At 33.1% G+C, this 16,790-nt stretch overlaps 1 protein-coding gene and 1 long non-coding RNA gene across 2 annotated transcripts; both read right to left on the minus strand.

Annotated features, from left to right (window-relative positions):
- Positions 1 to 7,011: 7,011 nt before the first annotated feature.
- Positions 7,012 to 15,914, minus strand: LOC127859059 (uncharacterized). The gene is made up of 5 exons (XM_052396465.1): positions 15,712 to 15,914; positions 14,098 to 14,200; positions 13,690 to 13,789; positions 11,994 to 12,110; positions 7,012 to 7,284 (listed from the first exon to the last, which is right to left on the minus strand). Exons 1-5 carry the CDS (start codon positions 15,888 to 15,890, stop codon positions 7,208 to 7,210), a joined length of 576 nt encoding a protein of 191 aa, XP_052252425.1. The 5' UTR covers positions 15,891 to 15,914; the 3' UTR covers positions 7,012 to 7,207.
- LOC127859060 (uncharacterized) lies at positions 8,413 to 10,767 on the minus strand. Its single transcript, XR_008039251.1, has 3 exons — positions 9,716 to 10,767; positions 9,273 to 9,458; positions 8,413 to 8,978 (listed from the first exon to the last, which is right to left on the minus strand). It is a non-coding gene; the product is annotated as an uncharacterized LOC127859060 (long non-coding RNA).
- Positions 15,915 to 16,790: the final 876 nt, after the last annotated feature.

A 16,790-nucleotide genomic window follows, 5' to 3' on the forward strand; every position in this document is an offset into this window, starting at 1 on the left:
AGTGGGCATTTGATAAAACCCGACTGATGTGTTTTAATAGCATTTACCGGGCAGCAATTTACATTTAGTTCATTACATGCACTTTTACCATTGTGTATGTTATTTGTATTTTATTAGAAATTTATGTACATACATGTATTATTTGTTACAATATCATTGAATAAAATATAGGAAAAGGTATGTTTGTAATATTCACTATTACGCCTTATATGTAGAAGTAAGTTGATAATGGTAAAAATCTGTTTGTATCATATAGAACCTTTGTGCTCCTTATATTAATATACAGCGTTTTTAAAACGTTTGATCGAAATTATATTTAAAGAACATTACAGAAGAGCACTTTTATGGTTTATTTGAAATTATACACTGCAAAAAGGTTACATTTTCATTGATTTATGCATTTATATTTTTTACAAAACAGCTGCGAACTAATGTTCAAAGATACATATGCATATTTAAGTTAATGCAAGTAATGTAAGGGTATGCTCATTTTAAATGAATACAACCGAGTTACCAGCATATCGTTTAATCCTTTATATTCTTCATATTTCTTCATATTATCAATAATAATATTATTATCCGGATCGACATCTTCTTTTTACAACAATCCCTTGTAACATAAACCATCAACATATGTAAGTGTGTATCGTTTAAACTGATTTGATTTTATAATTCACGAGTTTTGTTCTACGGTTTCTTGATTAGGGGAAAACTTGTTTGAACATTCGTGACAAGCAATTTTTAATGCTAATTTATAATCTTCGTTAGGTAACGTTTAAATTAGTGAAATTAAGTAATTATTCAATTAAAATAATAATAACAATCATTTACCTTTAATAGCAATCATCAGATTCCATCAGTTCGTGTCGTGAAAAATCAAAAATAAAATTTAAAAAAGGAACAAAAAATAGCCCGCAGCAGGGCTCGAACAAGTGACCCCCGGAATCCTGAAGTAAAAACGCATCAGCCAACTGAGCTATCCTGCCAAGCATACATAAGATGCGTATTTTATACCTTATATAAGCAATCTTCGTAGTTTCACATATTTAAACGACAACAACATAACTCTCCAAAGTATTCAATCGTTTCGCGTAGCAACGCTTTATAATTTTTAGGTTTTTAAATCGACACAAGATGCATATAATGGCTATATTAGACCATGGCAAATGTTCAGTAGTACTGTTTCCTCACAAATATCATAACTAAACCGAAAATTTGCGAATCTGAAACAATTTTTTCAATTTTGTCAATTAACCAAACCGTGAAAAGATCTCTTTAATTATTCAACTGTTAAAAAAGAGTGTGTATGTGAATCGTAAAGTGTCGTAAAGGAGAGTTTTAAAAGCGAGATCATAAACATGATATAAAAAGGTAGACTCCAGTTGCAGAAAAATTTAAAATTCCTTTGGCATGATAGAGAAGGTTATGCGTGAATACATACCAGTATATTCCTGGAAATGTATACCAAAAGCTCACGTGGAGTCTTTCAATATATTATGATAAAGAATGGAGACATCGTTAGAATCAATTATTATTTGCATACTATGTTTTTTATTTTCGTTTAAGGAATATATATATTTTGAATAAAGCATCAGTCAGACAGGTACGGTATGGAAACTGAACGAAATTTGTTTTGATTTCATAAATTATGAAAACATATTGTTAATATATTATTAAAGGACAATGTCACAAATCTCGTAAATTCACTAGTAGATCTAGAAGCCAAATACTTTGTTATATTGCAGTGATAAATTATGAACATGTTTAAAATTTGTTATTTGTATAAAACGTTTGTAGCATCATAATTTGCAAATGAATTCGAGGTTCGAGTACTATTAACATAACCAATTTCACCTAGCATTGAACGTTTGGTAGATTCAGTGTAGAAAGGCACACATTTTTACAAACATCTTTACGAAAAACACGTTCTAACGTCACTTATTATACAAATACTGATGAGTGGTATTTAACGAATCTTCTCGAAGTTTATTTACAAAAATTATATTGCGTTTATTCAAGTTTTTTCAATATTCTAGTCATGTAACCAATGCTGAAATTATATTGCGTTTATTCAAGTTTTTTCAATATTCTAGTCATGTAATCAATTGCTGAGTAGAAGCATAACATATTATGGAGCGAGCGAATCCAAAGGACTGACATTCGTTCGCTTGCTAAAAACTGTGCTGTGTAGTAAGTACTGTCAACTGCTTACTACATTGCTTTTGAGCACGCTAAAATGATAACATGAACGTTAACATCGTTCAACCATTGACCACATAACCATTTTCAGTTTACCGTTTGTTTGACGTCAACCGATCAACTATTATGCAATAATCTTTAAGTAAATTGAAAGTATGATGCTTTCAGGGAAATATATGCATTTAAAGTCTTCACGCCATGTGCATATTGTCATTAATGAAAAGTTCAACAACACATGATAAATTTAAATGTATTTAAGATTTGGACAACTTCCTAATAATCAGAGAAAGAGATCGATATTGCAGCAAACACAGGCTTCATGATTGATGGAATAGACTCATGGCAAAATAAATCCCCACAGACAAAATGTGCAATATGTTTAATAAAAACAACGGAACAAGTAAGAAAAACCTATCTTTACACAACGAAAAAAATGTATCTAAACATTTGCACTGTCGAACTGTACCATACTATTTCAATTGTTACATATGCCGCGGCTGTTTTAAACCATAAACAGTCAACGTATAACATGGAAAATACTCTTTAACAAATAAGTGTATATCGTTCTAGATCATACCACATAATAAAACTATTATAAATGGCAAAACATTGAATAACAAACTTCGCGAAACGGTAGTCACAACTTAAAGTCGTTTAACTCGAAAACGACGTCAGCGCCAAATGGGTCAAATTCTCGTCCCCAGCCACATTATGTATGTGTTTTACAGGTCGATGAAAATTATTGTCAAAACAGAACATCGTTTTATATTTGCAAAATAAGTGAGTGTTTTACATTGGCACAAATGAAACACCATGGCGCGTACACTACTTGACAATATGATATTAAAGAGCCTTTTCACGTTCTGGTAAAATGACTAAATTAAAAAAAAATGGTTTCAGATTCGCAAATTTTCGTTGTAGTTATGATTTTTGTGAAAAACAACAACAAATTGATTATATTTTAAAAAGGGATTTTCCACAGAATCCCTTTTAAAATGGTCATTTTAAAGGAAATTTATTTTAAAAAAACCCACATTTTTCTCACCTTTTATAAGAAAGTACAAAAAATTTTACGCTGGCAGTACAACCCATCTTACATTCAGACAGGAAAATTGAACTGAAACTTAAATGTTATGCTGGCGGTACAACCTCCCAAAGGTTCAAAATAAAAACTGAATATTCTTTGAAAATGTTACGCCGGCAGTACAAACTCCCTAAGGTTCATAATCACATAGACAGATAATTGTTTGAAAATGTTACGCCGGCGGTACCAACTTCCAGCAAAGTATAATCACACAGTAAAAATCACACTGAAAAAAGGAAGATAAACCACTTTTAAATGTTTAAGTTCTTAGGTTCATAATCACAACAGATAATTCTTTGAAAATGTTACGCTGGCGGTACAAACTCTCAGAGGATCATAATCAAAATGTTACGCCGGCGGTACAAACTCCCTAAGGTACCAATAGTAAAAATCACACAAACCACTTTTAAATGTTTAAGTTCTTAATTTAATAGTAAATTATACAAGTAATGTAAATACAGAACACACAAAATGATATAACCCTTAAAATTTAACTGAAAATGTTACGCTGGCGGTACAACCTCCCAAAGGTTCATAATCACAACAGATAATTCTTTGAAAATGTTACGCTGGCGGTACAAACTCTCAAAAAATACACAATGACAGATAATTGTTTAAAAATGTTACCCCGGCGGTACAAACTTCCAGAAATGCATAATCACACAGAAAAAATCACACTGAAAAAAAGGAAGATAAACCACTTTTAAATGTTTAAGTTCTTAGGTTCATAATCACAACAGATAATTCTTTGAAAATGTTACGCTGGCGGTACAAACTCTCAGAGGATCATAATAACAACAGATACTTCTTGAAAATGTTACGCCGGCGGTACAAACTCCCTAAGGTACCAATAGTAAAAATCGCACAAACCACTTTTAAATGTTTAAGTTCTTAATTTAATAGTAAATTATACAAGTAATGTAAATACAGAACACACAAAATGATATAACCCTTAAAATTTAACTGAAAATGTTACGCTGGCGGTACAACCTCCCAAAGGTTCATAATCACAACAGATAATTCTTTGAAAATGTTACGCTGGCGGTACAAACTCTCAGAGGATCATAAACACAATGACAGATAATTGTTTAAAAATGTTACGCCGGCGGTACAAACTTCCAGAAATGCATAATCACAAAGAAAAAATCACACTGAAAAAAAGGAAGGTAAACCACTTTTAAATGTATAAGTTCTTAAATTATTTGCAAATTATAAAACAAGTCATAACAAGGGCTGTTTGTAAAACATGCATGCCCCCCATATGGGCTCTCCGTTGTAGTGACAGCCATTGTGTGAATATGTTTTTTGTAACTGTGACCTTGACCTTTGACCTAGTGACCTGAAAATCAATAGGGGTCATTTGCAAGTCATGATCAATGTACTTATGAAGTTTCATGATCCTAGCCAAAAGCGTTCTTGATTAATCATCCGGACACCATTTTACTATTTCGGATCACCGTGAAATTGACCTTTGACCTAGTGACCTGAGAATCAGTAGGGGTCATCTGCGAGTCATGATCAATCTACCTATCAAGTTTCATGTTCCTAGGAATAAGCGTTCTTCAGTTATCATCCGGAAAACATTTTACTATTTCGGGTCACCGTGAACTTGACCTTTGACCTAGTGACCTCAAAATCGAACGGGGTCATCTGCGAGTCATGATCAGTGCACCTATGAAGTTTCAGGATCCTAGGCATAAGCGTTCTTGAGTTATCATCCGGAAACCATTTTACTATTTCGGGTCACCATGACCTTGACCTTTGACCTCAAAATCAATAGGGGTCATTTGCAAGTCATGATCAATGTACCTATGAAGTTTCATGATCGTAACCATTAGCGTTCTTGAGTTATCATCCGGAAACCATTTTACTATTTCAGGTCCCCGTGACCTTGACCTTTGATATAGTGACCTGAAAATCAATAAGGGTCAACTGCGAGTCATGATCAATCTACCTATCAAGTTTCATGATCCTAGGCATAAGCGTTCTTGAGTTATCATACGGAAACCATTTTCCTATTTCGGGTCAACGTGACCTTGACCTTTGACCTAGTGACCTGAAAATCAATAGGGGTCATCTGCCAGCCATTATCAATCTACCTACGAAGTTTCAATGTTCCTTGGCATAAGCGTTCTTGAGTTATCATCCGGAAACCATTTTACTATTTCGGGTCACTGTGACCTTGACCTATGACCTAGTGACCTGCATATTATTAGGGGTCATCTGCGAGTTATGATCAATCTACATATCAAGTTTCATGATCCTAGGCCTAAGCGTTCTTGAGTTACCATACGGAAACCATTTTACTATTTCAGGTCACCGTGATCTTGACCTTTAAACTAGTGACCTCAAAATCAATGGGGGTCATCTGCGAGTCATGATCAATGTACCTATGAAGTTTCATGATCATAGGCCCAAGCGTTCTTGAGTTATCATCCGGAAACCACCGGGTGGACGGACCGACCGACAGACCGACATGTGCAAAGCAATATACCCCCTCTTCTTCGAAGGGGGGCATAGTAAATACAGAACACACAAAATGTTGTGTAAATTTTCACAGTGAAATTCCCAAAATAAAAAACAATACCAGTATACTAATATGTACTCAATCCACCAGTCAGCAGGTCAGAAAATATATATTAAATAGTGTGAATGATTCAATATTAAATATGTCACACTTAAGTTAGTTCTCAAAATATACTAGTATTAAAAAATGCTAAACATTTTTTTTTAACATGTGAAGTCATTATGAAAAATTAAATATTTAAATAAAACAATCTTTACCGCTATTACATGTATAACCATTCAAAGTTCTTTAACAGGTGCAATTGCTGCAATTTGTATTTTCATTACTAAACAATTCTGTCACAATTTTAGTATGTATTGTAAGGGCAGAACTTTATTGTTTCTCTGAAATACTCAAACATCATATAGGACATACAAAATAAAACATTGGTAATCACAAATTAACAAAATCAATTTTAATTAAGCATATTAAAATGAAGACAAGTTCATACAAAACATTTCTAAACCGAAATCGAAAAAATGTTAGAATAATGCACATGAACACATTCACAGTTACAATGGCTTATAAAGGCTGACTGAATATGAATTGTTCACCATTAGAACTTATTTTCTGTCTAGTTTCTTAAAAGATCTCAGGTTATTTTAAGATATTAAATTGATTGCAACAGTAAGAAACCTGAAATCTCTTTAATTAACTTTTGTTTATATAGCGAAAGAAATTCAAAAATAGTTTTATTTAGAATAATCTCATAAACCATTCTAACATATAAACTGTTATATACAAGTCCCATATTCTACTGACCGAAATGACATAAGAAGAATATGACCACCACCACTGAACAAAACCAATAATGAAAAAAGCATATACCTAAGTGAAAAGACAAGTTCTCATCAAGCATTTCAAAATGGAATTCAAACATTCTTTGGATAATGCACATAAACAAAAGTACAGTAAAGAGAATCAAATTGTTGATTAGGGAATATTCAATTCCAACATTAAACTGAAGAAAAAGATGTAGAATAATGCTTACACTTGAAATATGATCATCAGTGTGATGTAAAATTCATGTTGGTTTTTTTTTACTTCAAAAAAAGGGCAATCATTTGCATGATTTGATAAAAAAAATGAAGCTATCAGTCTCACAATTTGATAAAAATTTTCTATGCATTTTTTTATAAAACAGACATTTCACACCATAAAATTTAAGTTAATTCCATAACTTGACAGGGAAATGTCTTAGTATGAGAAACCTGACTTCAATCATTCAGAAAAATAACATCAAGTGCCTTAATATGTACTCTGGTTGCATATATTGATATCAACATTTATTTTAAGTTCACGACATTTTTAGTCTTGAGAAAATAGGTATAGCTTCTAGATGTGGCAATAGGATGACCTTACATCTGTCCCACCTCTCTCACCCATGAGGACCTCACTCTACTAACTCCATCAGAGTACTGGACTGAACACTCTCCTGAATAAAAGACATCTTGAAATGTAAGAATTTGAATGCTGTTATACAGCCAGGCGATATGATAATCATATGGTTATTAATTATGTCTTTTAAATTATAGCATTAGTACTCATAGCAATTGATACTGCAGAGTTAAATGTACAATGTTTTGCTGGAAAACTATAGTTTGGTACTCACACTGGGATATATAAAGAAACTGCATAAATATACCATTCATGTTTTCATAGCAAGAAATAACCAATATGATTGTCAATTTAAAATATCAAACACAGTTGTTGTGTGATGTGAAATGTCTTTGCATGTTTAAATTGTCACTTACATAATTGAAGGGTGTCTGACAGACAAATCCCTGCTATAGGTTCAATGAGTGAACGGGAAAAAATTGCCAAAACAAGATGGACTACAGCAATTTATGAATATCTGTTTTAACCCTTCTCAAAAAAGTGTGTGAAATGTACGTTTTGCGTGCGTTAAACGTGGCGGTATTGGCACTGCGTTTTTTGTGCGCTTTTTCTTACCGAGTGAGTTTTTAACAAAAACAAACAAACAAGAAAATTGTGCGCTTTTTGTGGATAAATGTGCGCTTTATGTGCGTTAAACATGTGCTTTTTATAAGTGTGTTCATTGTGCGCTTTAGTGCGTTAAATGTGCGTTAAACATGCGCTTTTTATATAAGTGCGTTTTTGACTACCATTTATGTGTGTAAAATGTGCGCTTTTAAGTGCGTTAAATGTGCGCTTTTTGTGAGTTAAATGTGCGCTTTTTTTATTTAAAAAGCGCACATTTAACTCACAAAAAGCGCAGTTATAACCCACATAAAAGCGCACATGTGTGTTAAAGTGCGCTTTTATGTGCGTTAAATGTGCGTTAAACGTGCGCTTATTATAAGTGCGTTTTTGACTGCCATTTATGTGTGTAAAGTGTGTGCTTTTAAGTGCGTTAAATGTGAGCTTTTTGTAAGTTAAATGTGCCCTTTTTTATTTAAAAAGCGCACATTTAACTCACGAAAAGCGCAGTTATAACCCACATAAAAGCGCACATGTGTGTTAAATGTGCGCTTTTATGTGCGTTAAATGTGCGCTTTTTAAATAAAAGCCCACATTTAACTCACAAAAAGCGCACATTAAACGCACGTTAAGCGCAGTTATAACCCACACAAAACGCACAATTTACGCACATGAATGGCAGCAAAAAACGCACTCACAAAAAGCACACATGTGCGTTAAAGGTGCATCTTTTGCCTTAACAGTTGATTCAATTATATGCTGTTAAAAGTTTTTTTAATTCAGATATGCAATAAAAACCAATAATTATATAAACATATATATTTGTGTATTTTAATAATTACAAGATAATTCAATTTTATACTTTAATGTACACCAACATTTTTAACATACATGAGTAATTAAATATCAATGGCAATTTGATGAAATAAATATAAACATAATTTGATTATAAATAAACAAAAAATAATAGCATACTATAATAACATGTACAGAATATACACACGAACAGCTATATACATAAGAAAGATGCATATCAATCAAGGCCTTTCACGTTTCTTTGAGGCAGCGGAGTGCAGCTCTCATCTTTCTCTCCAAGTCTGCCACCAGCCGGTCAAACTTCTTTGCAACTATTATACTGTCATGGCCTGTGCGCGATGCGTCTCGTGCATGATCTTATTTGATCAGGTCCTGAAAGATATTTTATAATGTAAGTGTTGAATATTGCTGTTTTGGTAATCTTGTTGCTATAAAAATTATAAATTTAAATCAAAACTAGTTTGTTTGCTTGTTGTTTTTGGTTGTTTATTTTGCAATTTTAATCCCCTGATCACATGTGACTTAACGCTTTTCATAAATAAATACGTTTGATAGAAAATACTGTTTGAAAATGTACCAAGATACGTGGTCTCATTTTGCTGTGTGGACTGGTCGGAAGTGTGACACCTTTCAAAATGCAATAACCAGTACCCTGTATAGTTTTACCTCTAAACAAATCCAGCTTTTCTTGGTCAAGGAGAGGGCGCGGTTTTCCCACTCCTGTTCTACTCATGTCGGCCAGCTTGTGCAGGGTAAAACCTGGTATTCAAGTCCATACATCAGGTAGTCTCTCTTTTGCTTCCTTTTTTGGCAGGCGATGCGATGATGCACATTCTTTCCATGGGGTTTAACCTTTAAATTTAAAAGTTCTCATTTAATATGGGGGAAAAATCTGTTCATTAATGACCAAAAATAGGTATAAATAACTTTAAGATGACAATAACCATAAAATACAGCCATAATAATTCAAATGGTGTTGTTTTTCTTTAAAATTGCATTACATTTACTCATCCATTTACTTTTCCCAGTGACAATACATAAATATGATAATAATCATAATTAATTCAATAAACTTAATAAAAAAGGGATGCAGAATTGAAAATACGAACCTGTTACAACAGACTGTTCTTCAGTATTCCAAAAATACAGGCAGTTGTTGAACTAGACCATATCACTTTATATGTCTTTAACCACCCACTTTTAATCTCCTTTATTGTTGATTTACACATTGTAGTAAATACACATTTTTTTCATCACACAATACTTCATGCTGAAAGTATTTCAAGACATTTTACACTAGAATAATAAGTCTTAATTCTAGCTTAAAGTCAGTTGCTGATGCTGCTTGTTTTCAAAAAATAACTTCCTATCTGTGGTTCTCAAATAGATGGTGCCTGAACAAATCAAAAGTATATCAACACCCCTTAGTAAGGCTTAGATGGAGGACTGATAAGGACTGGCTATTCTCTTATCTGATACCATGCTGTGTCTAAGCCAAAAATTGCATAATTTGAGAAATACTGATAAGGCAGTCATTTCAACACCAAAATATTTATTGAATAATACACAGCACCCTTAACACATTATATTTAATTGTAAATATTTAAATATAACATGCTGAATGGTTTTAGCAAATAATATTAATAGTATAAATATTATTTTAATTGCCTTTTAAAATGTATGTTTATGGTCAATGTGGTAGACATTAATTGTATTAGGGTATAAATATCAGTATAAGAAAGTTCAAATACTTATTTATGTTGAGGAAATATAATTAATACTATCAAGCCCACATAATACTTTGGACACTTTCAATATTTTTAATTAGTTACACACAGTCTGATTTAGGTGGAAATTTTTAGAAATGTTTGAGATTAAAACGTAAGCAATAGGGTATGCATTGAAATTGTATGATAAAGTATGTAAACATTAAACAGGTTAATATGGACAACCAGTAATTATTCAAACTGCCCCTTATATTATTACAGGTTACTGAGATATATGTCTATGTTTAATCATTTGATGTAAATAAATTGTTAGAGCCTGCAACAATTTTTTTCTTGTTCAATTGCTGTACAACATTTGCTAAACGGTTGTTAAAGACGCACTTTTTAAGAAGTGTGTTAAACATGTGTCTTTTTAGATACATCCTTTTAAAACAGATCATATGATAAAAACGCACTTATGAAATAAAAGACTAACCTATGCTTAAAAAAGACGCACATCAAAATAGAAAAAACGCACTTTTGTGAGAAAAAAACCCACATCTGTAAACCTTAAAACACACTTCTTAGATAAAAGACGCACTTCCTAAATAAAAGACGCACTTCTTAGATAAAAAACACACATTTTGCTCACATCTACACTCAAAAGCGCACTTACAGATGAAGAAAACACACAAAAAAACGCACTTCCTAAATAAAAGACGCACTTCTTAGATAAAAAACACACATTTTGCTCACATCTACACTCAAAAGCGCACTTACAGATGAAGAAAACACACAAAAAACGCACTTTTTCACTAAAATAACGCACTTGAAAAGAAAAAACGCACAAAAAGCGCACTTAAATGCACTTTTGAACACTGAAAACGCACATATTAACAAAAAACACTCAATTAACGCACTTTTAAGTGCGCTAAATGTGTGTTTTGGTAAAAAGTGCGTTTTTATTTGACAAGGGTAAGTTGAAATGGTACAATTCACTGCTTATGAATAAATTGTACAGCAATATGGATAAGTAACATAAAATCTACACAAAATAATAACTCTCTTTAATTAATTTCAATCGCCAACCCTCACGATATGAGTGGCAGTTCTTGATGATAATCATTCTGTATTTTTATGTTTAATGAATGAGAAATGAATAAGGAGTTGCACAACAAAAAAGTGTGACAGACATTACTGCAAAACCAAACGCCTGTGGTGGGGTATAATAAAGCAGTTAGTTATTAATAAAGTTATGTAATATATATATATATTTCACTATGATTCTAAAAGTGTACCTTTTAAGCAAGGTGTTTTTAAAACTAACAGTCACTTTACTAGTTGAAAATATGCATGCTGTAAGCTTTTGACAAACAGACAAGAACAGAAAAAAGGGTTTATATGTTGAGTTTCACAATATAAACAAGATTATCATTGCATGCAATGCAAAATTCCCCTACTGGTCAAAATACCATTACAAAATTGTCAGCAACATTGTCAGTGTTGTTTTGATATATCCTATAGTTCCCTCTGGGCATACCGGTAGGGAACTTACAACTGATAATTTATTCACAGTAATTAAAGCTTAATTTTGTACATGGTCAGTATCATATGGGATTTTGTTCATCTCACTTGAAAATTGTACATTATTCGTAAAATATTTTATTATGTTTAAAATTACCGTTAGCATATTTTCGGATCAATTTGGCCGGCAACCATTCCTCTCGTCCGTTTTCAAATCTCCAGAATGCTTCAATTTCTTTGTCCTTTGATGAATTTTCCTTGGACTTCGAGCAATCTGTTTTCAGATAGAATAAAAGACCCTGAACTGAATTGATGAACTACCGAGCATGAGCCATCTGCAGACAGTGTCATCCACTTGTCCGAGTGTTGGGTAGAGAAGAGGAAATCATTAGTAATAGTATTAAGGTTAACTGTCCATGTAAAGTAAATGTTACCAGTGACACTCCAACACTCAATGTTCAAAATGGGGCACACATTTAGCAAAATAATACCAAGGTTTATCTGCCATTGATATATATGTTCACTTTGTGACAATAAACAAGAATACTTGACTATGACCAAATATCTATTTCCATTTTTTATAGAAATTGTCCTCAACAATAGGGTCAATAAACAATGAAATTTACAACATGAAAATGGGCCATAATTATGAGAACAGGTTATAAAACTAAAACTTTAACCCATTCTCCCAAGTGTGTTCTTATCTTTATGAGCCCAGCTGAAGATTTAGGGCCCATGGCTACTGGACTCTCGCTAATTCATAGCCCTAATGATTCAAGTTAGGCTTATTTGCCCTTGAGAACTGAGATGCATTTTTAATTGGTAAACATGAATACCTAAGTTGAACCAAATGTCTTTGACAGTCTCTGAGAAATGGACCATAAAAAAATGATCATCTTGATAGTACAACTATTCATGGTTTTATTTGGGACAGGTGACAAGTTGAGCAGACCACCGTGTCGTCATCATTTTAGCACATTTTTTAAATTATACCCAAATTATGTATTTCAATGGGTGAACAAACAATAAACGGTAGATAAATTGTGAAAACTGTTGTTTATGTCTAAATCTTAGGATAATTGTGGGAAAGAATACTTCTATTAGCATTAACTTGACAATTGAATAAACAGAAAAATTTAATAGAAATATATTACAGAACATGTAAAAACAAGTGCTGTTTGTAAAACACGCATGCTCTCCAAATGGGCAGTTCATTGTAGTGGCAGCCAGGCCATTGTGACCTTTAACTTTGACCTAGTGACCTGAAAATCAATACCGGTCATCTGCCAGTCATGATCAATGTACCAATGAAGTTTCATGATCAAGGCCTAAGCATTCTTGAGTTATCATCCCGAACCACTGTGACCTTGACCTAGTGACCTGAAAATCAATAGGGGTCCTCTGCCAGATGGACCGACAAACCGACCAACAAACAGACCGACTGACATGTGCAAAACAATATTCCCCCTCTTCTCCGAAGGGGTGCATACAAATATTTATTACATATAAATCAGGATAACTCACTTATGATCAAGTGTCAATGTATGTCAACTTATATCTGATCAACTGTCACTGGTGTCTCAAACAGGGTCTTTATGAGGTTATTTGGTACTTGAAGCCTGGACATTTGTGTCTATGCCTAATAACTCAAACTGCATATTCAGGTTTAAAAACATTGAAATATTAGGCAAATAAATGGGGTTGGCATAAGAAGATGTGTGTTCACTCAAAGTGGTCTTAAACCAGTTTTTGTGAATTATTCTAAACTCTGTAAGTCAAGAAATAGTTATCATTTATAAAAAAGATCCATTCATTAAGTGTTCAAGAATATAATAAGAAATATATGCACTTACGCTCTGTCAGTTGACGCCTCAATTCTGAGTTTTCTGTTTCCAGTTTGGAACATTTGTCCTTCATCATTTGAAGCTCATCAACTACCTTGCTGTACTTCTCCTAGAAGTACAAGTTAATATATTGATCTATGAGCAGACCCTTTTTCTGCCGATTTTAATAGTAGTTTCATGTTCCCCCCCCCAAACTTTTTTTATTCTCACAAGGAAAATTAAAGCACAACTTCCCAATTTCACAGGTAATGTTCTCAAAATGCTTTTTCAGGCTATTTAAAAGATCAAATACTTTTTCATTTTAACATCATTTACCTGATTTCCAATCAAACACAAGGCCTTTCTTAATACTTGCATTATTTATTTATTTAATTGCTCATGTTTCTGTTACACAAAAAAGGAAATTAATTAACTTACAAGGAGTCCCTCAGAAGTGTTTGAACATTCCTCATTGGCATCATCTTCCAGGTCAGTTTGCTTTCTTTTTTTTGTAAGTGGTCTGGATCCCAAAAATTCCTTTCTAAAAAATAATCAAAAATTAACTTCAAATATATACAACACCAACATGTTTTACATTGTCTGTGGCTTCAGGGCTTTTTTTCTTTCTTTGGGACCCACCGTAAAATGGCCCTTTCCCCTCGGATTTTTTTCCCCTCAGCAGGCAAATTTTCCCCCAGACTTGATTTTTTCCCTTAAATTTTTATTTTTTTTAAACTTTAAATTCATAAGTTAACCTGATCCAGTGTAGAAATTATAACATATTGCATAATTAAATTATCTGTTGCCTTGAATTTGTTATAAACACAGCAAAATATGTTGAATTGATTATTTAAGACTTTCCTTATTTCCGCCAGAATCCGGTGTTTTGCGTGATTTTTTCCCCAAAATTCAGCATTTCGCACGATTATTTTTCCCCTCAAAAAAGGCCAGGCCTTTTCCCCAAAGTAAGATAAAAACCCCTGGGCTTTAAAAACGTCCCGCGACACAGGTGCCTCAACATGCTTGTGAAATTATAAAAATGAAAACAGAGCAAATATAACAACCCCTTTTTTAAAAGGTACATAAAGGACATACAGAGAAAATACTTATTAAAACACTGTTTGGGGTTAACCAATCAAGCAATGTAAGAAAAAACTTACATACACAGTACATAGTACTGTAAAAGCGTTTGAGCACCTGTCCCAAATTAGAATTAGTAGTATTCATAACTCGCACAAAAAAAATTCATTATTTATAATTCTACCATGGCAACTTCTTTGCTATTGACATAATAGGAAGTTTTGTTGTTGATTCTGCAACAAAACACTTACGGCTTTGAATGCTTTGAAAGTAGGTTTATAAATAACCCAACATTTTATTTAAATTGTAATGGCATATTCATGTATATATTTAATCCGCTGAAATGGAGGATGGGGGCTTATATAAAAGTTCTCATTTATTACCTTGAAATACAGGTAAATTATAAATACAAACCGGTAAGTATTTAAATAATCAACAATGAATTGTTCTTAATTTGGGTTACACAAACAGTGTGTTGTTCTGTTGTTGCAATCAAGCCACTCATGCAGCAACGTAAGGGTTTAATATCTTTGCATCATTACTGCAATAACTAATGCCTACCAGTCTATTATTTCTTAAAAAAAATTAATATACACATTTACAATCTTTCCTATAATAATTCAAATAAGATGATACCCTTCAGCTAAAGACATTGAGTTTAAATAAAATGCAGTAAATTTGGTTGATTTTTGACGAAGCCACTGTCAAATTATTTGATATTGTGCCTACTAATGACAGAGTAGCTCTCTAGACAAGCATTGTCCGGATTAACAGCACAAAAAACATCAAACAATCATTGTGACAAATATGTCAAGATCACACAAGGCAGGTCTGACAAAATTATGCCTGAAAATCATCAATTGATAAATAAATAAGCTTGTTCCCATGACACCACTCCCACTTGCGTTATAAGAAATACAATGAAAATTTTAAAGTCTGTTACAGTTTTGTAAATTCACAATTAATTCTTACATTTTGTTGTTATATTCAGCTAATCCTTTGCTTCGCAGAATGTTCAGACACGACTCAATATCCTCGGTTGATTGAATTTTCAAGAGTGGTCTGAAGAATTTTTCAGTGATTTTCACTGCATCACCTGAGACTTCCTCCACAATGGCCCAAACTCTCTGTTCAAGCTGAGCCATCTTCATATGCAGTCCATACGAATTCTGGAATCTTCTGATGTCCTGTAAATCATGAATAATGATAACCATTCAGTACACAAAACTATAAATAATAACGCTTTGCATAATCAACTTAGAGGACTGTCCAATGTAAAATATTGGATATATTTTTTTTATAAACAACTGGTAGCAAGATGAGTTGCAGATAATTGGTCAGTAACCACATTTTAACTAACTCTTTTGACCTGTTTATTCTTTCAACAGTGAACAATGCCCATTATATTACTCCAAATATTGTACACAATTGGATAGCAGAAAAGTCAAATTTGAACAAGAGTGCCAAACTGTCACAAGATACGCCCGTTTGTAGGTTTTGGTCACCATGCTCAATGCTTGAAATGCAGTAAGTGACCTCTAGACCTATTTATTGACCCGGCATGACCCTTTTTTGAACTTGACCTAGATATCATTTAGATGCAACATCTGACTAAATTTGGTGAAAATCAGATGAAAACTACTTCAATTAGAGAGCGGACACCATACACATGAAATGCACTATGTGACCTTGTGACCTCATTTTTGACCCAGCATGACCCATATTCGAACTTGACTTGCATATCATCTAGACACAACTTCTGACCAAATTTGGTGAAGATCAGATGAAAACTACTTCAATTAGAGAGCGGACATCATGCTTAATCCTTGAAATGCACTAAGTGACCCGGTGACCTATTTTTTGACCCGACATGACCCATATTCGAACTTGACCTAGATATTGTCTAGACACAACTTCTGACCAAGTTTGGTGAAGATCGGATGAAAACTATTTCAATTAGAGAGCAGACACTGCTGTGGATGCCGCCCGCCATGGGTTAAACTATAATAAAGTCTCTCAACGTGCTTGTTTTAAACATAGGATTGGTAATG

The sequence above is a fragment of the Dreissena polymorpha genome, chromosome 14 (genome assembly GCF_020536995.1).
Source record: "Dreissena polymorpha isolate Duluth1 chromosome 14, UMN_Dpol_1.0, whole genome shotgun sequence".
NCBI classification, from domain to species: Eukaryota; Metazoa; Mollusca; class Bivalvia; order Myida; family Dreissenidae; genus Dreissena; species Dreissena polymorpha.